At 36.6% G+C, this 23894-nt stretch overlaps 1 protein-coding gene across 2 annotated transcripts in view; it reads left to right on the top strand.

Annotated features, from left to right (window-relative positions):
- LOC307181104 (glutamate carboxypeptidase 2) overlaps positions 1-23894 on the top strand; it is a 63931-nt gene that overhangs the window by 23637 nt on the left and 16400 nt on the right. The window contains exons 5-12 of one of the 2 annotated variants that reach the window (XM_079946592.1): positions 1969-2094; positions 2882-3068; positions 6135-6228; positions 17153-17251; positions 17532-17617; positions 19235-19354; positions 21712-21794; positions 23453-23516. In XM_079946592.1, the coding sequence (XP_079802718.1) occupies positions 1969-2094; positions 2882-3068; positions 6135-6228; positions 17153-17251; positions 17532-17617; positions 19235-19354; positions 21712-21794; positions 23453-23516 (859 nt within the window). Of the gene's footprint in view, positions 1-1968; positions 2095-2881; positions 3069-6134; positions 6229-17152; positions 17252-17531; positions 17618-19234; positions 19355-21711; positions 21795-23452; positions 23517-23894 lie in introns of those variants that run through there. The other variant, XM_079946593.1, reaches the window with a different exon arrangement.

Below are 23894 nucleotides of genomic sequence, written 5' to 3'. Positions count from 1 at the left end.
ACAGCCACATGTAAAAGAATGAAATTGGAAAACTCCCTAACACCATACACAAAAAAAACCCTCAAAATGGATTAAAGAACTAAATGTAAGGCCAGACAGTATAAAACTCTCAGAGGAAAACATAGGCAGAACACTCTATGACATAAATCACAGCAAGATCACAGCAAGATCCCTTTTGACCCACCTCCTAGAGAAAGGGAAATAAAAACAAAAATAAACAAATGGGACCTAATGAAGCTTAAAAGATTTTGCACAGTAAGGAAACCATAAACAAGACAAAAAGACAACCCTCAGAATGGGAGAAAATATTTGCAAATGAAGCAACTGACAAAGGATTAGTCTCCAAAATATACAAGAAGCTCATGCAGCTCAATATCAAAAATCAAGCAACCCAATCCAAAAATGGGTAGAAGACTAAACAGACATTTCTTCAGAGAGGATATACAGATTGCCCACAAAGACATGAAAGGATGCTCAACATCACTAATCATTAGAGAAATGCAAATCAAAAGTACAATTTGGTATTACCTCATACCAGTCAGAATGGCCATCATCAAAAATTCTACAAACAATAAATGCTGGAGAGGGTGTAGAGGAAAGGGAACCCTCTTGCACTGTTGGTGGGAATGTAAATTGATACAGCCACTATGGAGGTTCCTTAAAAAATTTTAAAAGAACTACCATACATACGACCCAGCAATCTCACTACTGGGCATATATACCCTGAGAAAACCATAATTCAAAAATAGACATGTATCACAATGTTCACTGCAGCACTGTTTATAATAGCCAGGACATGGAAGCAAACTAAGTGTCCATCATCAGATGAATGGGTGAAGAAGATGTGGCACATATATACAATATAATATTAGCCATAAAAAGAAATGAAATTGAGTTATTTGTAGTGAGGTGGATGGACCTAGAATCTGTCATACAGAGTGAAGTCAGAAAGAGAAAAACAAATACTGTATGCTAACACATATATATGGAATCTAAAAATTTTTTTAAAAGTGGTTTTGAAGAACCTAGGGGTAGGATAGGAATAAAGACAAAGATGTAGAGAATGGACTTGAGGACACAGGGAGGGGGAAGGGTAACCTGGGACGACGTGAGAGAGTGGCATGGACATATATACACTACCAAAGGTAAAACAGATGGCTAGTGGGAAGCAGCCGCATAGCACAGGGAGATCAGCTCAGTGCTTTGTGACCACCTAGAGGGTTGGGATAGGGAGGGTGGTAGGGAGATGCAAGAGGGAGGGGATATGGGGATATGTGTATACCTATAGCTGATTCGCTTTGTTATACAGCAGAAACTAACACACCATTGTAAAGCAATTATACTCCAATAAAGATGTTTTAAAAAATCCAAATTATAAAAAATAAAGGAGGGATACATTTCTCTTCAAAAATAATCTAGGGAGTAGGTGAGCAGAAAAAATGTGTGAAGAACACTGATCTAATCTAACAGGCCATTTTACAAATGATAATGTTGATACTCCGAGATGGTAGCATACTCGCACCTAATCCTGAAGCCAGACCCGTAAAGCAGTATTACCTGACATTTCTTTTTTACCTGGTGGTGTGAAGACCCATTGTGAATATACTTCAAAGAGAATACAGCTCTCATCTAGGGCTTTTTCACCTCGGGTATCTGACCCCTGCCAAATTGCAGTGTGTATATTTATGTGTATTTTTCTGACGAACACTTCTATAGTTTTATGGTCACTTTACAGGAGACATCAACATAAACAGAACTTAATAGTTAACTCATAAGTCTCTACCCAGGTAATTGCCTTCTTAATTCAAGTTCATTTCTCTGTTGAATCTCTTACCTGAGGCTCATGCTTTTCTGACCCTCTTGCATACTCTTGCCTCTTACCTCTTTCAAAGATGTGAAACAGTCTTCACGCAGAAAAACCTCTTTTATTAAATCTTACTTGTAGTAAGTCATCCATGATCTCAACAGGGTGACCTAGTCTATGTTAACTACGCACGAACTGAAGACTTCTTTAAACTAGAGCGGGACATGAAAATTAATTGCTCTGGGAAGATTCTGATTGCCAGATATGGGAAAATTTTCAGAGGAAATAAGGTAAAAAATAATCTTTTTTTCTTTTCCACAAAAATAAAAAGTTATATTGTATCTTACATGGGTAGAACCACATCCTTAAAACTTTTGGAGGACTGTGATCTTCTCATACTCTGTACCAGCCCACCTAATAGGGAAGATACATTTTCTAGCTTATATACAGGGGTTTTAAACTGGGTCATTTGAATTCGGCCAGGGTAGAAGTTCAGGGAAACAGAACAGGTTTTTTCCATACCTACACATTATGCCTATGGTCTACAAAGAAGCATGCATTTGATTTGTTGTTAACCTTCAGTATCTTTGTTTTAAATGTTACCTTTGAAAATATTTACTAAATTAAATTTTAGTATTAATTCTTATTATAGGTAATGAGAGAAACCAATTTATACACAGCAGTTTTGAAAGTTACTATCACTTAATTTGGCTTGATTTGCTAATATTTTTTCCTCTTTTGTGGGAAACTAGATTTCAGAAATATTCCCTCTCAACCATAGAAGAAATGGGAGTCTAGTCTGTGGAGTCTACTTGCTTATTGTGCTTCTAGACTAGAGGAAGGAAGTAGCACATACTACCACTAATATGTACATTTTTAAAATCTGCTGCTCTGAGGGCTGATTCAGCCCTGGAAACTCATTTTTAGAGCTTGCAGTAGGAAAAAGAAAAAGCCAACTCTCTGTGAGATGTCCCTTGTTTTAAGTCTAAGGATAAAAGATTGAAGATAAAGTATAGCTACTTATTTAAGAGTAATTTTGAGTTACCAACCTAAAATATGAAAGACTGTCTATTCCAGGTTAAAAATGCCCAGCTGGCTGGGGCCAAAGGGATCATTTTGTACTCAGATCCTGCTGATTACTTTGCTCCCGGGGTGGAGTCCTATCCAGGTGGTTGGAATCTTCCTGGAGGTGGTGTTCAGCGTGGAAATATCTTAAATCTTAATGGTGCAGGGGACCCTCTCACACCTGGCTACCCAGCAAATGGTGAGTGACCAGGCCTTAATCATCACAAAAACCTTAACATTGTAAAGTGATTTTACCAAAGGATTTCCTTTGACACATGGATAAAGTATGTCTTTTTCTCGTTCTCTTTGTGTCTAAGAATAAAGGAATTTGAACTCAGAAAATTGTTGGTTCGGGTCCCTTATCCCTTATTTGGAATCCTCGGGTCTGATAGGTTTTGAAATGCAGACATTTTCAGATATTTAAAAGTAATATGGTGCATATACCATTTCTTGCATAACATTCACATAGGAGGCTGGAACATAAAATGGGAAGCAAGCATGTAAATATTTTTGCAGTAAAATGTATGAATAATCATATTAAGCAGAGGAATGTAAGTAATATAGTCTGTCTATTCAAGTCAGATCTTGCTTCCAAATTAGTTTACATCAGATCATGTTTTGTTGACAAGTAAATTCCCCCCAATTAATGGATTTCACAGTTTTTAAAATTTCTAGTTGTAGATAAGGGATAGTAGAACAAAAGAAGTTCTATAAATCCCTGAAATGACATTTAGAATTTAGAGCCTAGAAAATGCTTATTGTATCATTGCTGTATAAAGATAATAGTGATCACTTTCAAGGAGTATTTCCTAAATGCTAGCTCTTACATGCCTTAACAACCCTATAAGCTTTGTTATGTTATTATCTCTACTTGACAGAGGAGGGAAGCAAGACTAGAAGTAAGCAAACTCTGCCCTAGACCATCACACCACTAAATGAGGAGTGGGGATTCAAATTCAGATGGTCTGGCTCCGGAGTCCACATGTTTGTCTTATGCTGAAATGCTCTGCTGTAAAACAGTAGATCATTAATAAAGGGAGCTAATTTATTTTGAATGTACTCAGCTAGTTGATGACATTTACAAAAATCTGTGATCACTTAATTTGTGTGGTTTAAAACTAACTAAGGTGTGTACCTTGGATAAAATAGGTTGCCAAGTATCCATGGCATTTCCATATTTATATTTCATCTGTTTTTTCTATCAAATTGTAAACTCCTTTAAAGTTTATGCATTTTGGCTTCGTAAATCTTCTTGGAATATAGTACATTATCATAGATTTTTGTAAAGCAATACATATTATCCTATAATAAAATCACTTAAGTCTACCTGAACTTTACTTACTTAGCCTTTTTATTCCCAAGCTTTGAAAAATGCAACTTCTCCCAAGCTCTGTTGGTTATATAAAGTTAAAATTGTACCTCCTGCTGATGCAGGGGACACGGGTTCGTGCCCCGGTCCGGGAAGATTCCACCTGCCGCGGAGGGGCTGGGCCCGTGAGCCATGGCCGCTGAGCCTGCGCGTCCGGAGCCTGTGCTCCGCAACGGGAGAGGCCACAGCAGTGAGAGGCCCGCATACCACACACACAAAAAAAACATGTGAACATAAAATAAGATTAACTGGACTATTTCTGTTTATTATCCTCAAATTTAAAAGATGACATTGTAGAAAGAAAAATCATGTTATCCCTGTGAGGCTTGCATTTGTTGAATTCCCTTTTGTGCCCTATTTTTTTCTTTTCCTTTTAATTTTAGTTTTTATTATGGAATAGTTCTAACATACAAAAAAATAGAGAAAATTATCACCACTTTGTCAATCTTACTTTATCTCTTCGTCTTTCCTTTTGCATTATTACCCTAAAGAATTTTAAAACAAATCCCATGCAACATATTATTATGTCATTTTACTATAAAAAGAATAGCTTTTGCAATCCCCTAAAGCTCTTATAATTTAAAACTTTGAAGAAAAAAATGGAAAAATTGCTCTTATTTTTCTTAAATCTGAAGAAATGACAGAAAATGTGTTTTTATTTTGAGGTAGAGTTTACATGTAACAAAACGCACAGGTCTTGAGTTAATTCAATAATTTTTTTAAATTGCATGTATCTATATCACTCAAAATAAGATATAGGACATTTCTATTACTCCAGAAAGTTCTCTGGTGCCCCTTTCTGGTGAATTTTTACCATATTCCCCTAGAAGCAACCACTTTCTGATATCTGTCATCATTGATTAGTTTGGTTTTGAACTTCATATAAATGGAATCAGATAGTAACTATTCTTTTGTGTGCTGGTGTAAAATCAAATAACAGTCAAGCTAAGAAGAAAGAAAAGAGAATTTTATTTGAGTCAAACTGAAGATTATAACCCAGGGAACAGATTTGCAGAAGCTCTGAGAACTGTTCCATTGGTCAGGAGTTAGAGATGCAATTTTATACATTTCTGAGACAAAGAATTTCTGTGTTGTATTGACAGGTTAGCATTCTACATAAAGTTGATCAAAGATGTTTTGGTCAATACAACGCCCTGTATGGGATGAAAAAGAAACTAAAATAACCTGAAAATTGTCTGAATAAAGCAACCATTTTTCTTAAAGGTGATTACATCCTCCTGTTTGAGGAGGTCTGGTTAATGTACAATACAGATGCACACTGAACATTGGGAAAGGCCTACCACAAAGTGGGCATATTATTTTTTTCCTTTCTTAGTTTGATTTCCCGGTCATAGAAAAATTTATGATTTTCCCTCATCATTTGCCTTGCTGCTCTCACTGAGTGCAACGATTAGAGATTAGTTATGTTATTGTGTGTGTTAATAGTTTCTTCCCTTTACTTGCTGAGTAGAATTCTATTATGGGACTGTTCTACAAATTGCTTATTCATTCTCCTATTTACAAACAGCTGGACTGTGTCCCATATGGGCTACCTAGATTCAGCTGCTATGAGCAATTTTGTGCAGGTCTTTTTGTGGACATGTGTTTCCATCTTTCTTGGGTAAATACCTAGGAGTGTAATTGTTCTGCCATAGGGCATAATTTGGCATAACATTATTTTTCAAAGAAGTTATTTAAAGTGACTCTCTAATTATACACTCTTACAAGAATGTATGAGAGTTTCAGTTGCTCCACATTTTCGCTAACATTTGAAACTGTCTTTCTAATTGTAACAGTTCTAGTGGATGCAATTTAAGAATGTGTTTAATCTGATTTACAGAGAACATTTTGAAAGGGACTCCATTTTTATTAGAAGTATGTTCAACTTTTTTTCAGAATATGCTTATAGACGTGAAATCGCAGAGGCTGTTGGTCTTCCAAGTATTCCTGTTCATCCAATTGGATACTATGATGCACAGAAGCTCCTAGAGTAAGTTTGTAAGAAACAAACCGATGGCTATTTGGGTAATTCTCTTTACTGGCAATCTTCAACTTTCATGCTTTTATCTCCATTATTTGATACTGAAGTTTTCTGTGCTCAATTTTTACCATACCCCCCTAGAAGCAACCACTTTCTGATATCTATCATCATTGATTAGTTTGGTTTTGAACTTGATATAAATGGAATCAGATAGTGTCTATTCTTTTGTGTGTTGGCAGAAAATCAAATAAGCATACAATTTTATCACCATTTTAGAGAACAGTGGTTCTAACCTGGGATTTGCTTTAAATACTGGTATCCAGTGTGTGACAGCCATGAAAGTGAGTCTTTCAGATCATCAGCTGTGGGGAGTGTCATTGATAAGGTGCTCCACTGTGTTTTGAAATCCATCACCCTGTTTGTATCAAGGCCATGCTTCCCATAGATGCTCCCAGTCAGTAACTAAATGCAGCAAGGGTACTAAATGAGGCCCATTACTGGGAGGCATGGGACTCCTCTGATGGGAGACTCTGGCTCAGGACTCCCTGACAGCCTTGCTATCAAGGGATTCTGCCACCAGCATTCTTCTTTCTTCTCTTTCTCTTTTACCCCATTTCTGACCTGCATTGCAGTCTGATGGCTTTCTCAGCCTCTCTTAGCTCCCTTGCTATTTCCTTCACACGCCTTTCCCCTAATAAATCTCTTACTTATTGAAACCTCTTATTGTCTACTTCTTGGTGGACCTGGAATAATGCCCTTTGAAAGCATCTTCCATTGATTTTCATCTTTATCCATTCCACTTCTTCCTCTGCTTTCACTATTGAAGCTTCTCCAAAGTTGTTATTGTTTAACCTGACATTGGAGCTCTTTCCTCTTTCCTGTCCTGCTTTCTCTCATCTGCATGTCCCTTCTTCTCCATTATCCTTGAGGAGGGGAGAGAGCACTGACTTCTCTGAAAGTAGAATCACTGGAGACCAAAGCATCCGGCCAGTTAGTCCCTTTTCTTCTTTGAGTTTAAGGCATTCTTAATCATTTTATTCTAGAATGTATAAGAAAACTTACTTATGACCTAGTTCAGTGCCCTCATTTTTACAGGTGAGGAGGCTGTCATCAGAGAATTGGAGGTGTCTGTCCAATTTAAGGGCAGATTAAGGAATAGCAAGCACCCTGGTCTTTTTTTCTTTTGAGCTCTTAGCTTTACCACATGGGTTAAGATTCAGGATGGGGCACAACTTTTGAGGGCACCACGGACTATGTGTTTGTGTAAATATAAAGTCTAAATATTCATTATATTTAAAAGATGAACGTGATTGTAGCTTTACCTGTGATAGTGGAAAATTGCAAACAACACAAATCTTCAATAATTGATAAGTAGTTAAATATATTACTGTCTATGACAGTACATGAAGCCATTAAAATATATGTTGTACAAGAGTATTTAACAATGTGGGTACATGCTTATGCTATACTATTAAATAGAAAAAGTAGATTTCAAATATATATATATATATATATATATATATATATATATATATATAATCCCTAAATTATATGTTTTAAAAAGTGAACCTGTATTATCTTTGTAGTTAGAAAAAGAGTGCATGGAAGGAAAGAAGGAAGGATTATACAGAATTGGACGTGAGGTTTATTTAGCCATGTCTACCATTTGACTGCTCTGGTAAACTAGTTGAATTTGGCTATGCCCTAACTGGGTAGTAGAATTATTAATACTTGATCAAAAAAATTACCAAATGTATTTAAGTCAGCTTTAGTAAGTCATTTTGTAAATGCAGTCATCATTAAATAACGTAAATTCTATGGAAGTATATTTTGCATTCAAAACGCCATGATTAAAAATGAATTTTGGTAGTACAGAAATGTATTAAAAATGTATTTGGCAGGAGAAGATGATCTGTGTATACTAAAAGCAATAAGATAATTTCTGTTTTACCATCCATACCTTCTAAGGTATAGTGAAATGTTCTAGACTGGAATTTAGTCATAAAACATTTTAAGAACATGTAATTTGTTTATGAATTTAATTGGGCGTATTTACTCCCTCTGCATAATTATCTAGGGAGTGTGCTACATATCCATTATAGTCAGTTCTCATATTCCCACAAACGGTTAGCAGTGTAACATTATGTATTAATTAGAATAGACAGTATTTTACAAATTGGATATATCATAAAATGAAAGTTTCTTAACAAGTATTTGAGAAGAAGAGGAGAGACATAAAGTTATATAATGGCCCAGGTATGCCGACAACTTTAATAAAAAGTTGATGAAATGTGAATTATAGAAAAAAGAAAATTGTGTTTACCTAGGTGGGAGAAAAGGGGAACAGGGTGTGTGTTCTTTCTTATTCTTTTTTGCATCTGTACTGAAGGGAATGTGGTTACATGGTTTCTTTTTGTCTCCCTGAGTAACTATCAGGATTATAATGACAGCAACGACAATAATAATAAAGACAATGATGATAGCATCTAACATGCATAGAGTGCTAATTATATTCTAGCCCTTACTTTTTGCTAAATGATTACATACTGTTTATCAATTAGCCCATAAAACAACTACATGTGTTAGTATTGTGATAACTAATTTTACAAATAAAGAAACCAAAGTTCAGAGAGTATGTGATAGATCTGGGACCCAAATTCATGTCTGATGTAAAAGACAGCTTTGTTGAGCATCACTTATTCTCTATTCAACAGCACAGGCATTTAGGAGGCATCTCTTTGTCAAGACACTGTCTCATTCTTGTGTCTCTGCTCAGAAGACTTTTAATGGCTTCCTACAGCCTGTCCACTCTAGGTACACTTATGGAATGGCCTCTTTTTGTCAAGCACTGTGATAAGAGTATGATTTATATATAGACTTTGTTCTCAGGGCCCTCAAAATATAGTATAGAAGCTCACAGCTAAATAGAGGCTACATGACAAACCACGAAATTCTAGCACATCATTTTCTGCCCATCTAGCTTGTTCCTAATTTTTAAGAATTAAACTCATTATTTTGAGATAATTGTGATTCACATGCAACTGTAAGTAGTACTAAAGAGTCCCTCTAGGCCATTTATCCAGCTTTCCCCAATGGTAACATCTTGCAAAGTATAGTACAATATCACAACCAAGATACTGATATATTTCTTTTTATACTCATGACACAAAACATTTCCATCATCACCAGGATCCCTCATGTGGCCCTTTTAGCCACACCCACTCCTTTCCTGTCCCCCTCCATCCATACCCTCTAACCTTAACTCCTAGCAACTACTAATCTGTTCACCATTTCTATAATTTCATCATCTCAAGAATGTTATATAAATGTATACCCTTGTGGGGTTTTTCTTCACTCAGCATAATTCTCTGGAGATTTGTTCAAGTTGTTGTATATGTAGTTTTTTTTCTTTTTAATACTGAGGAGTGTTCCGTTGTATTTGGTATCACAGTTTGTTTCACCATTCAAAGAACAACTAGTTTGTAGCTATTATGAATAAAGCTGCTACAGATAATCATGTACAGATTTGTGTGTCAACGTAAGTTTTCATTTCTCTGGAGTGCAATTGCCAGGTCATATGATAATAGCATGTTTACTTTTGTAAGAATCTGACAAACCTTTTCCATAGTGGTTGTATCCTTTTACATCCTACCAGCAATATAAAAAAAACACAGTTCTTCCAATCCTTTTATAAGCACTTGTATTCTGACATCACAAAATATTTCAGGTTTGTCTTGTATTTTCTTTCAATATTTCTAGTTTTCTGATAATTTTCATCATGAATGGATGTTGAATTTTCCCCAGTGTTTTATTGTTGCTGTGGTTGTTTGTTTTCTGCATCAATTTTTCTGATTATGTGGTTTTTCTTAAGCCTGTTAATGTGGTATATTACACTTTTTGATTTTTGTATGTGGTATCAGTCTTGCATTCATGGAATAAATCTCACTCGGTCATGGTGTATAATCCTTTCAAAATGCTGTTGAATTTGGTTTTCTAGTATTTTATTAATGATTTTTGTGTCAATATTCATATTTATCTTTAGTTTCCCTGTGATTTCTTTATCTGGTTTTGGTGTCATGGTAATGTTTGTCGCATAGGGTAACTTTAGAAATGTTCCTTCTGTTTTTCTAAAGAGCATGTGAAGGATTGGTGTTTATTCTTTACTGATTGCTAGCATTCAGCAGTGAAGCCATATGGGCTTCTCTTTCAGAGAAGTTTTTTTTGTTTTGTTTTGTTTTTTTGCGGTAGGCGGGCCTCTCACTGTTGTGGCCTCTCCCGTTGTGGAGCACAGGCTCCGGACGCGCAGGCTCAGCGGCCATGGCTCACGGGCCCAGCCGCTCCACGGCATGTGGGATCTTCCTGGACCAGGGCACGAACCCGTGTCCCCTGCATCGGCAGGCAGACTCTCAACCACTGTGCCACCAGGGAAACCCTCTGAGAAGTTTTGATTACTTGTTATAGCCTACTTACATTTTCTCTTTCTTCAGTTTTGGTAGTTTATATCTTTTTAGGAATTCATTTCATTGAGGTTAATTTGTTGGTATATAACTGTTTATAGTGTTCCCTTATAATCCTTTTTATTTCTGTAAAGTCAATAGTAGTATTCCCTCTTTTGTTCCTGATTTTTAGTCTTTTCCCCTTTTTTTCTTGGTCAGTCTAGCTAATGATTTGTCAATTTTGTTGATCTTTTCAAAGAACCAACTTTTGCTTTCATTCATTTTTCTTTATCTTTTTTTCTAGATTCTATTTTGTTATTTTTGCTCCAGTCTTTATTATTGCCTTTCTTATGCTTATATGAATTTAGCTTTCTTTTCATTGTTGAGTTTCTTTGGGTGGAAGATTAGTTTATTGATTTGATAGCTTTCTACTTTTTTAATATAGGTGTTTACAGCTATATATTTCCTTCTAAACACTGTTTTAACTGCATCTCATAACTTTTGGTGTCTTATGTCTTCATTTTTATTCATCTCAAAGTTTTTTTGTGTGTATGTGGTACGCAGGCTTCTCACTGTTGTGGCCTCTCCCGTTGCGGAGCACAGGCTCTGGATGTGCAGGCTCAGTGGCCATGGCTCACGGGTCCAGCCACTCCACAGCATGTGGGATCTTCCCGGACTGGGGCATGAACCCGTGTCCCCTGCATCGGCAGGCGGACTCTCAACCACTGCACCACCAGGGAAGCCCCCATCTCAAAGTATTTTCTATTTACTCTTGTGATTTTTTTCTATGAGCCATTGGTTATTTAGGGTCAGTGTTTAATTTTCATATATTTGCAAATTTTCCCAACTTTTTTCTGTTATTTTTTTTCCTCAGAAGTTTATTTTAATTGCCTAGCAACACATTATCATAAATTACTCTCAAATAATTATTTGGCTTCAGTGCAGGATCATTTATTAATGATGGTGGCAGTCAGCATCCATACACGGCTATTCTTAGACCACTGCTGTCTTCTTTTCTTTCTCGCTCTTTTTTTTTAAATTGGAGTATAATTGCTTTACAATGTTGTGTTAGTTTCTGCTGTACAGCAAAGTGAATCAGCTATATGTATATGTATATCCCCATATCCCTTCCCTCTTGGACCTCCCTCCCACCATCCCCCCATCCCCACCCATCTAGGTCATCACAGAGCACCGAGCTGAGCTCCCTGTGCTGTACAGCAGGTTCCTACTAGCAGTCTATTTTACACATGGTACTGTATGTATGTCAATCCTAATCTCCCAGTTCATCCCACCCTCCCCTTCCCCCAATGTGTCCACTGCCAATTCTCTATGTCACCCTCTCTATTGCTGCCCTGCAAATGGGTTCATCGGTACCATTTTTCTGGATTCCACATATATGCATTAATATATGACATTTGTCTTTCTCTTTCTGACTTACTTCACTCTGTATGACAGACGCTAGGTCCATGCACATCTCTACAAATGACCCATTTTCATTCCTTTTTGCAGCTGAGTAATATTCCATTGTATATATGTACCACATCTTCTTTATCCATTCATCTGTTGATAGACATTTAGGTTGCTTCCATGTCCTGGCGGTTGTAAATAGTGCTGCAATAAACATTGGGGTGCTTCCCTGGTGGTGCAGTGGTTAAGAGTCCGCCTGCTGATGCAGGGGATACGGGTTCATGCCCTGGTTGGGAAGATCCCACATGCCGTGGAGTGGCTGGGCCTGTGAGCCATGGCCGCTGAGCCTGCACATCCAGAGCCTGTGCTCCGCAATGGGAGAGGCCACAGCAGTGAGAGGCTCGCGTACCGCAAAAAAAAAAAGAAAAGAAAAGAAAAGAAAAAAAAAGAAAAGATAAAAAGAATAAACATTGGAGTGTATGTGTTTTTTTGAATTATGGTTTTCTCAGCGTATGTGTCTAGTAGTGGGATTGCTGGGTCATATGGTAGTTCTAATTTTAGTTTTTTTAAAGGAACATCCATACTGTTCTCCATAGTGGCTGTATCAATTTACATTCCCACCAACAGTGCAAGAGGGTTCCCTTTTCTCCACACCCTCCTCAGCATTTATCATTTGTAGACTTTTCGATGGTGGCCATTCTGACCAGTGTGAGGTGATATCTCACTGTAGTTTTGATTTGCATTTCTCTAATGATTAGTGATGTTGAGAGTCCTTTCATGTGTTTGTTGGCAATCTGTATCTCTTCTTTGGAGAAATGTCTACTTAGGTCTTCCGTGCATTTTTGGATTGGGTTGTTTGTTTATTTGATATTGAGCTGCATGAGCTGTTTGTATATTTTGGAGATTAATCCTTTGTCAGTTGCTTCATTTGCAAATATTTTCTCTGATTCTGAGGGTTGTCTTTTGGTCTTGTTTATGATTTCCTTTGCTGTGCAAAAGCTTTTAAGTGCAATTCGGTCCCATTTGTTTATTTCTGTTTTTATTTTCATTACTCTAGGAAGTGGGTGCTGTGATTTATGTTATTCCTGTGTTTTCCTCTGAGAGTTTTATAGTGTCCTGTCTTACACTTAGGTCTTTAATTCATTTTGAGTTTATTTTTGTGTATGGTGTTAAGGAGTGTTCTAATTTCATTCTTTTACATGTGGCTGTCCAGTTTTCCCAGCACCACTTATTGAAGAGAGAGTCTTTTCTCCATAGTGCATTCTTGCCTCCTTTGTCATAGATTAGATGACCATAGGTACATGGGTTTATCTCTGGGCTTTCTATCCTGTTCCATTGATCTATATTTCTGTTTTTGGGCTAGTACCTTACTGTCTTGATTACTGTAGCTTTGTAGTATAGTCTGAAGTCAGGGAACCTGATTCCTCCAGCTCCGTTTTTCTTTCTCAAGATTGCTTTGGCTATTCGGAGTCTTTTGTGTTTTCATACAAACTGTAAAATTTTTTGTTCTAATTCTTTAAAAAATGCCATTGGTAATTTGATAGTGATTGCAATGAATCTGTAGATTGCTTTGGGTAGTATAGTCATTTTCACGATATTTATTCTTCTAATCTAAGAACATGGTATATCTCTCATCTGTTTGTGTCATCTTTGATTTCTTTCATCAGTGTTTTATAGTTTTCTGAGTACCGGTCGTTTGCCTCCTTAGCTAGGTTTATTCCTAAGTATTTTATTATTTTTGATACAATAGTAAATGGGATTGTTTCCTTAATTTCTCTTTCTGATCTTTCATTGTTAGTGTATAGGAATGCAAGAGATTTCTGTGCATTAATTTTGTATTGTGCAACTTTACCAAATTCATTGATGAGCTCTAGTAGTTTTCTGGTGGCATCTTTAGGGTTTTCTATGTATAGTATCACGTCATCTGCAAACAGTGACAGTTTTGCTTCTTCTTTTCCAATTTGTATTCCTTTTATTTCTTTTTCTTCTCTGATTGCCATAGCTAGGACTTCCAAAACTATGTTGAATAATAGTGGTGAGAGTGGACATCCTTATTTTGTTCCTGATCTTAGAGGCAATGCTTTCAGTTTTTTACCATTGAGAATGATGTTTGCTGTGAGTTTGTCGTATATGGCCTTTATTATGTTGAGGTAGGTTCCCTCTATGCCTACTTTCTGGAGAGTTTTTAGTATAAATGGGTGTTGAATTTTGTCCAAAGCTTTTTCTGCATCTATTGAGATGATCATATGGTTTTTATTCTTTAATTTGTTAATATGGTGTATCATATTGCTTGATTTGCATATATTGAAGAATCCTTGCTTACTAAATTCTTTATACTATAGTTGGGTTAGTAAAAGGTTTGTATGATTAATAAAGAGATGATATGATTTCAGCCTTTTAAATTTATTGAGTTTTTTTATAGCCTAATATATGGTCTATCCTGAAAATTGTCCTAGGTGCAGTTGAATATGTATACGTATTCAAGTACGTATTCATACTCAAGGCTTTTGTTGGGTAACATGTTTCATATGATCCACTTGGCCTTTTTGGCTTGCCAGCTTTTCAGCTCTATGTCTGAGATATGAGAACCCATATGAAAACCCTAGGAACTCACCACTTTGTCATTTCTTGCACCCTGAGGTCCTGAGCTGGTTTATTTTCTTTTCTCCACCTTTCAGAGTCTTATGTTTATTTTTTATGTATTTATAGTCCAGGGAATTTAGTTGTACTCATCAGGATGAATAGGGTAAAGTGCATCTTCTCAGAAGCAAATTCTCACTACTTTTCAAGCTTCTCTGTTATGGTATCCTTATCATCTTATACCCCAGCCAGATTAATCACCATGCCTTACTTTTGCTCTGACTCTTCAGCCTTCGTGACTGTTTACATCATACATTGTACCTGGAATGCTCTTTACCTCCATCTTCCCTGCCCACATCTTACTCATTCTTTAAAAATCCAGATAAGTGAAACCTCCTGTAGAACGAAAATTATTTCTGATCCCACAAGGGGAATCAAGCTCTGTTTTGTCCTTCAGAACTTTATCTATCATATATCATGCTCTGTTTTATATCTATCTTTTTCTGACTTATAAACTCCTTGGTAGAATGACCATGTCGTGTACATATTTGTATTCCTTAGTGAGTACAATACAGTACCTTGAGCATTATAGAGAATAAATCTTTGCTAAATGGACAAATAAAATTTAATATGCTACACAATATAGATTTTTAAATTCAGTGTTGTTTATAGATACTTATTGAGCATCTATGATCTATCAAATCCTTTCAAAGACATTTCCAATATTATATTTTCTGAAATTTCTGTGATTTGAAATTTAAATATTCAACCTTTTAATTTTCACAGAATTTATTTTTTATTTATAGAGTGAAAGAAGGACCTAAAGAAAATTATATCCCTGATTAATTATCCCAGTGAAATTTAGTGACTAAAACCTCTGTTCTCCATAGATGTGCGATATTTTCTTGTCCTTGTGGGGGCACTGTAATCTTGGCTTTATATTTTATTATTTTCTGGGAATAGGGACTCTTCATTACCTTCCTTATAATATGTAATTGACTTCCTGATGAATTTGCACCTTGTTTTGTTTTCCATATTTTTATTTTGAAAAGGAAATACATTTACACAGTTCAAAATTCAAAGGGGTATACAATAAAAAGTTTCCCTCCTACCCATTTCCATCCCAAAGGCAATCAATATTATTAGTCTGCAATATAGTACTATAAAAATATTTTATGTATAATCAAGTATATGTATATTCTTCACTTGGCTTCTACCATTTTTTGTATACATAATACTCTGCTATTTTGACTATTCATTATGATATTTAACAATGTATAATGCCCCTTCATTTTACTTGATGCTTTTCATGTGAAATTTTATTGTATATAGATAAATAAATTATATAGTATATTACATGAAATTATCTTTATTAAACAAACTCCCTCATGAGATAGGAAAATAAAAGAGTAAATATTTACTCTCTGATAGAGCATTTTAAAACAAAATATTATTTATACTTAGTTTTCCATGAGAAGATAATCATATTGATGTAGTTTTGCACATATAATATATTCTAGGTCAAGTTGAGCTGTTCCCATTACCTCAAATTAGTAGGCAGGGAATAAGTACCTGTGTGCAGGCACAGAAAAAAGGAGGAAACTACAGAAAATGTTTCACTGTAAATCATAGGGTGCATGCAGGTGTGTGGATCAGAGATTGAGGCATAAAAGACAGATTGATGTTTTTCACTCTCTTAAGTTTGTCTGGAGCCATCTTCTTCTATCTGCTTCTAGGTAGCAAAAGTACATTTGGTTTCCATGCCCAAATCAAGAATAAGTCAATCCATGCTCTTAAACAGTAAAGGAAGATATGCTGATATGAAACAGGAAGAACCTCACCATTCCACAGATATTATCATATTATTTTTCTCAATCACCTGGTGAGAGATAACCACGGCTAGTGGCATATATGGGCTGGTCCACCTGAATCTTTCCACCCTTTTGAATTAAAAAAATAAATAGTGTATAAAGCTTTGAGGGGCTGTTGGTTGAAGTGACATCCCTTCCTTTGCCCTTCCTCCCTTCCTAATAGATGAGTGCAAAAGTACTTTGTAAAGGATGACCATACATGTATTTGGGAATGTATGTATCAGTGGGAGAAATAACATAATGGGAAATTCCAAAGAGTTTGACACCTGCTGTTTCTTCAGGGCATGCTCTTGAGAGCACTTTTCACATGATTTACTGTTGGAAACTGGTAACACAGAGTCCAAATTCTTACCAAGTGTTTGAATCTCGATTGTACCACTAATCAGCTGCTTGACTTTGGGCATGTTACCTAATCTCTCTAAGCCTCACCCTCCTTATCTTTGAAGTGGGGATTAATAGCAGAACCACCTCATAAGAGGTGTATTGAGTTAAATGGCATATCCCTATGCAAAGCACTTTGTACTACCATGACTCATAGAAGCTATTATGAGCAGGCACTCAAGAAAACAAGTTCAAGGACATTTTAACTTATAACTTCAAAGGTTTCCTTCAGCTAATAATATTTTTTGTGTTCAACAGAAAAATGGGTGCATCAGCACCACCAGATCACAGCTGGAAAGGAAGCCTCCACGTGCCCTACAATGTTGGACCTGGATTTACTGGAAACTTCTCTACCAAGTTAAGAGACTATTTTTATAATAACTCTCTTTAGGAGGAGGAAAGCTTTTTCAAAAAACAATTACAGAGGATGACTGAAAAGTAAAATCTACTACCAGCAGGAGACATAACAACAGGTTGAAAAGGGGAATACACATATATCCTCACAATTGGACAATTGGTCAATGCAATTATTGCCTGTGTGCCTTTAGAAATATTCAAAACAATGTCAGATTTAAAAATTGTGGGTGGCAAGCTGTTAACCAGCATTTTTAGTCTGTGTCCTTTATTTTTGCATTAGAAAAGTCAAGATGCACATCCATTCCAACAATAAAGTGAAAAGAATTTACAATGTGATTGGAACTCTCAGAGGGGCAGTGGAGCCAGGTAAATTGATCATTTGCTCAGCAAATATCGATCGGGCAATTCTTCGGTGCCAGGGACTGCTCTGAGCTCTGGGAATGTAAGGTGAACAAAGCAAAGCAACTCTTTGTCCTAATGGAACTCACATAAACACAAAATAGATCAATAGGAGGTAATTTTACATTGTGATGCATGTTGTGAAGAAAGTAAATGTTGGGACTAGATTGGTCAGATGACCGAGGTTGTTGATAAACTATGCATGCTTCAATTAAAGGACCGAGAGAGGAAGATCAAGGAGAGATGGTTTACAGGTGTTTAATCTGAGCTTTCTGGATTTCCTTACCGCATATTTTACCTGGAGAAATATCTTCATTACAACGATAAGTAACACTCTTAGAAAATTAAGATAACCGGAAGTTAATGAGTCCTTTACATGGTTTTTTTTTTTACACTGAAATGGGTGGAATATATATACATGTGATTTCCATATGATTTCAGATAACCTGCTCGATGATACATTTGAAAATAATCTTACTTTATTATGTTTGTTTCCTTAGGAACTATATGGTTATATTTCCTACCCAAACAGACAGAATTAAACTGAATATCTCTTGTGCAAGCAGCCAGGACTTTCTTTCAGGGATAAAGAATATTGATGTGCTTCCAATGAGCACTAAACAATGTACCACTGGCTATTTATTGAATCTCACTGAGTACATATTTTGTGCTAGCTCTGTGCTAGGCTTTGGGGATGGAGGGATTTTTTAAAAAGACACAGACCAGAGACATGAAGATCCCTACTGTTAAGTGTGGTAAATGCTTTTTTTTAAAAAATCCTTTTACTTTGTTTTGCATGCAGGCTTTTCTCTAGTTGAGGCGAGCGTGGGCTACTCTGTTGTGGTGTGCGGGCTTCTCGTTGCAGTGGCTTCTCTTGTTGTAGAGCACAGGCTCTAGGCACTCGGGCTCAGCAGTTGTGGCTCGCGGGCTCTAGAGCACAGGCTCAGTAGTTGTGGCACTCGAGCTTAGTTGCCCTGTGGCATGTGGGGTCTTCCCGGAACAGGGCTTGAACCTGTGTCCCCTGCATTGGCAGGCAGATTCTTAACCACTGTGCCACCAGGGAAGCCCCATGGTAAATGCTTTATCAATATGAAAAGACTGCCCAGAAAGCTGGATAGGGGTGCAATTCCCTCTCCCTGCAGAAAATAGAAACAGATCATAGAGAGGTAGAATCTTTGAGCTGTACGTTAAAAACTAAGTAGAAGGATTAGGAAGTGGAGAAATCATTATTTGGCCACTGTGTTCTCTTACTCTGAAAATACTGGAAACATAGTGTAAATAGGTAAGAGAGAAGTAACAGAGAATTATATAAAGAAGTGGATAAGGATACTTTTATGCTCACTTATCATTACTTACATACTTATAATTACTGTAATTAATTGAAGTATACATTTGCTTATCACATTCATATTTTCTTCATACATCAAATTCAGAGCAAAGTGATACATTTACAAAAGTCTTCAGGAACCTTTGCTATCTTAACTTGAGTCCTGAGTGCTTTGTGTTTAGATGCTATTGAGTCATTTGCAATTTCCTCTATTCTTGACCTGTAATGGCAAGTAATTTTGCAATGATGCTTTCTAGACAGATATGTCATTCTTGGAGGTCACCGTGACTCTTGGGTATTTGGTGGCATTGACCCTCAGAGTGGAGCAGCTGTTGTTCAGGAAATTGTCAGGAGTTTTGGAAAGCTGAAAAAAGAAGGTAATGTAAGCAAAATGTAAAAAGACCATTTTTTCTGAATCTCAGTTTGGTCCTCAGTAAAGTGAGTATAAAAATACCACTTCATAGGTTTGTGTGAAACATGACAGAGAGGTTGCATGCAAATTATATCATCTTAGTAGCATAGAGTACTTAGTAGTGCTTAATAGTAGATAGTAGCTTTCAATAACTAGCAGCTATATTACTTATGTTGGTTAATGATATTGTTTATTCATTTTTATATGTTCATTTTTAATAATTCACTTATTTATATAATAAAGTTCATATTACCTATATTTATATATTAAATTATAATCTGAAATAAAGGAATTATACTATTAGTGGTTTCTCTGGCAACAAAGAAGATGGAGATGGGTTTCTTTACTGGAGAGTAGACACCAGATTTAGGTCATAAGCCAAAGCGTCCTGGTCTGAGAAATGTGAGCTTCTTGGGATCTTCCAGCCTCAGGCCTCAGGTCAAGTACACCAACTGACTGAGGGCATGAAAGCTAATTCAGAAAAATGCTGGTCTTCCTGCTTAATAGGATGCTGTCAAAAGTTCGATATCTGTATTCTCACACCCCCAGCTTTGATTTCTCTCACAGATTTGAAGATTATACTACTAGCACAGTTACTCAGTCATTTTAGAATCTTCATATGAAACCCAAAATAAAATTGAGTTCAAATGGTTAGTTTTTAAAGTAAACATTACATACTGAGAACAGAAGCTCTACTTTGTTCACTGACCCTGCAAACAAGGTGTCTATGGGCTGTAAATGTGATCCATATATTTTTTTTTTTTTTTTTTTAGTATGCGGGCCTCTTACTGCTGTGGCCTCTCCCATTGCGGAGCACAGGCTCCGGACGCGCAGGCTCAGCGGCCATGGCTCACGGGCCCAGCCGCTCTGCGGCATGTGGGATCTTCCCGGACCAGGGCACGAACCCGCATATTTTTTTTTTTTAGCAACAATGAATGTGGTAAAAATATGTTACATTTGCCTGGTACTTACTCTCTCAGAGAAAAAGTGTTATCACGTGTTATCTATTTTGAACTCATAGGAGGAGGGATATGTTTAGCTATTTCTCTTTTCATTTTACAAATAAGTTAACTGAGGTTTCCAGAATGAAGTAATTCACCCAACGTTTTGTAGCTGGTGTGTGGCAGAATCAGAGAACTAGGGTTAAAATTCAGATTTCTGTCTCCCAGTCCACAAAACAGTGATGTCACTCTTTGAAATCAAATGTAAAGGTGCTCTATTCTTTTTTCCACACAGCTATCTTATTTTTTAAGAAAATAGAACTACGGAGACCTGAATTTACATAGCTTGTGAATTAGGTTGTGTTTCATAGTATCACAAAAAGTTTCATGATTTTGCCAGAAGATTTCTGTGGTAAATACAAAACATCACTATGACAATTACAAAGTATGCCAAAAGACTGCAATGATGGGGAATAATAATTAACAGGAGATTTGAATAATGCTATTAATATACTTAACAAAAATGAAGCACTGGACTCAACAGCTAGAGGGATATATATCCTTAGGCACAAATGAAATATGTACTCAAACAATAACTTACATGCCTGGAGCACTTGTTCAGTGCTATATTTACAAATATTATTCCATTTAATCCTCCTAACAATCAAGGAGTGTTATCTTAACTCTGCTCTTCCTGGTATACAGGTGAAGAAACAAGAGGCCTAACAAGTTTGAATAACATTCCCTTGGTCATACTGCTAGTAAGTGAAAGAACCAAGGCTTGAAATAAGATCTTTCTTTAACTTCAAGATCAGTATTTATAACTCCAAGCCATATGACCGTCCTAATGAATGGTGTACTTCTCAGCGGCAGCAGACACTAGTGTTGAGAATGGAGCTTCTGTTGACTAATTCTGGCAGAGAATGGAGTGAAATCACACAACCAGCTGACATTGAACAATTGTTTGTGTGATGCCAACACAGCATGGAAGAGTTGTAAAGGATTTTCTCTCAGTTGTATTGTCTCAGAGCACAGACCACATCCAGCACTTTCTTCTTTCACTCTAGGCAGCTGCAGACCACAGATGGCTTCCTAGCATAGGCAATCATTATAAACCTATTAGAATATTTTATGATCTCACAGGATTTTTACCATGTCTGCATTTCCCCCTTTTTCAATACAGATGTGCTCTTTTGTATTGACAGATTAGCTTTAAAATCTTTCAAAAGGAAATTAAGTAAAGATTGTCACCATAATTCACCCTTCCTAAACAACCAATGAATTTTTGCTGTTGTTACTCTGCTGGGCATGCTGGGCATGGTGATGTCTTGGCAATATTATGCATTTTCCCAGCTTTTATAAGTATGCACATATATTTCAGGATGGAGGCCTAGAAGAACAATTTTGTTTGCAAGCTGGGATGCAGAAGAATTTGGTCTTCTTGGTTCCACTGAGTGGGCAGAGGTTAGTTGATAATTCGATATAACATACATTTTCATAATAATAAAGCAGTTAGTATTTAATTCACAAGAATGTAAGAATAACTGGTCAATCCAGCCAGAAAATATTCAAACTTTTTTCCAGAAAGTCTGAAGCAACATATTCTTGTTCAAAAATCAACGATAAAATTTTTTTCGTCACTTGAGAACTAAGTGTTGTTTGAACTTTTTTTTTTTTTTTGAGGTACGCGGGCCTCTCACTGTTGTGGCCTCTCCCGTTGCGGAGCACAGGCTCCGGATGCGCAGGCTCACGGGCCCAGCCGCTCCGCGGCATGTGGGATCTTCCCGGACCGGGGCACGAACCCGTGTCCCCTGCATCGGCAGGCGGACTCTCAACCACTGTGCCACCAGGGAAGCCCTGTTTGAACTTTTAAAACCACTTAATGTCAATTGTGGAAATAATTTGATCTTCGTTGTCTGGGAGTGTGATAGTAGCTAAATAAATTCACTAGAAACTGGACATCATAATAAGGTATAATGTTTTAACTTTTTCAAATTAACTCCTAAAGCTAATTACATTCAAATATTCCTTGAGCTTGTACTGTCTTCCTCATATCGTAATGACCTACTCTAAATCATGCTAAAAGTGAAGTGGAATGCCCCACCACAGAATATTTACTAGGCTCCTTGGAAAGTAATTTTACCTGCCTGCATTGTTGGCTTTGTGTAATAGAAGTGTTACTTGTAAACATATGCAAAATAAACATTCCATTAACTTCTAGTCATGCTATAAATATTTACTTGGTTCCTATTATCTAAGAATTATGAGAAGCCCTGTAAACTTCCATTTTCTCTGGGGTAGAAAAAAAAGTAGTGCTCCTGTAGACAAAGATTCATGCTGGCATCAAGGAGAGCCTAAATATTTTGAGGGTGTGATTTGCCTCTTTCATCTTATTTTCATCACCTAGAGCTGTATGTTTTTTCACTTTATTTCTTACAGTCAGGACACTTAGAAAATTGCTTGTTTTGGAGATTCATAATCCACTTATATCAACAAAATCCTGCTATACTTTGTCAGTGTTTTAAAGCTGAGAAAAATGTTTTAAAGTTTTGACGAGTAGGTGGTGTCATAACACAGGAGAACTTAATTTGACGGATTAAACCACAGTGTGGTTAAGAAATCAACTCCCGGGCTTCCCTGGTGGCACAGTAGTTAAGAAGCCATCTGCCAATGGAAGGGACACGGGTTCAATCCCTGGTCCAGGAAGATCCCACATGCCATGGAGTAACGAATCCCATACACCACAACTACTACGCCCATGTGCCACAGTTACTGAAGCCTGCCCACCGCAACGAAGAACAGCCCGCCACAACTAGAGAAAGCCCTCGCATAGTAACTACCCACTAAAACCAAAGAAATCAACTCCTTTTCCACTCACTGTATTATGAATGTGGATAGTCTCATCTCAAATTTTAGTCTTAAAAACGTTTTGCTTGTTATTTCTTACCAGTGACCTTTATTGAAATTCTTTCAAACATATGCTTGAAAATCTTACATGTCAAATTTGGGGTGAACTTGGGCCAACTTAATTCAGAAACCTCCATACAGTAAATGTAGATGTGCGTTTTTTTAGAAAGGGGTTATTCCTATTTGTTTGTTTATTTATTTATTTAATATTATAGGAGAATTCCAGACTTCTTCAAGTGCGTGGTGTGGCCTATATTAATGCTGATTCTTCTATAGAAGGTGAATATTATTGGTTTCAAAGGAAAATATATGATCTTGGTAGTAACAGCAGTTTAGTTCGTAAGTTATGCACTAACTAGGAATGCAAATCCATTAACAAGTGGTGAGGGAATTTGCTGCTGGTTTGTCATGCTCATGGCAGCTGTGAGCTCTAGGGTGCTGATCTGGGCTCTCGAAACAACACTCTATAATTTGTTTGTTTCATCTGGCAGATTACCTTATCTATGGTAGGAATTCAGTGAATATCTCTTAAATGAATAAGTCAGTTATGGAACTAAAGATTTCTATGATTTTAGAATGGGGTAGCAAAAAGGTATGATTTAACTACTGTCATCATAATATCATGCACACAAATTTTGGAAACAAATGCTGATTTTC

The sequence above is a fragment of the Stenella coeruleoalba genome (assembly GCF_951394435.1).
Source record: "Stenella coeruleoalba genome assembly, contig: scaffold_330, whole genome shotgun sequence".
NCBI lineage: Eukaryota > Metazoa > Chordata > Mammalia > Artiodactyla > Delphinidae > Stenella > Stenella coeruleoalba.
This window is presented reverse-complemented; position numbering and strand designations above follow the sequence as displayed.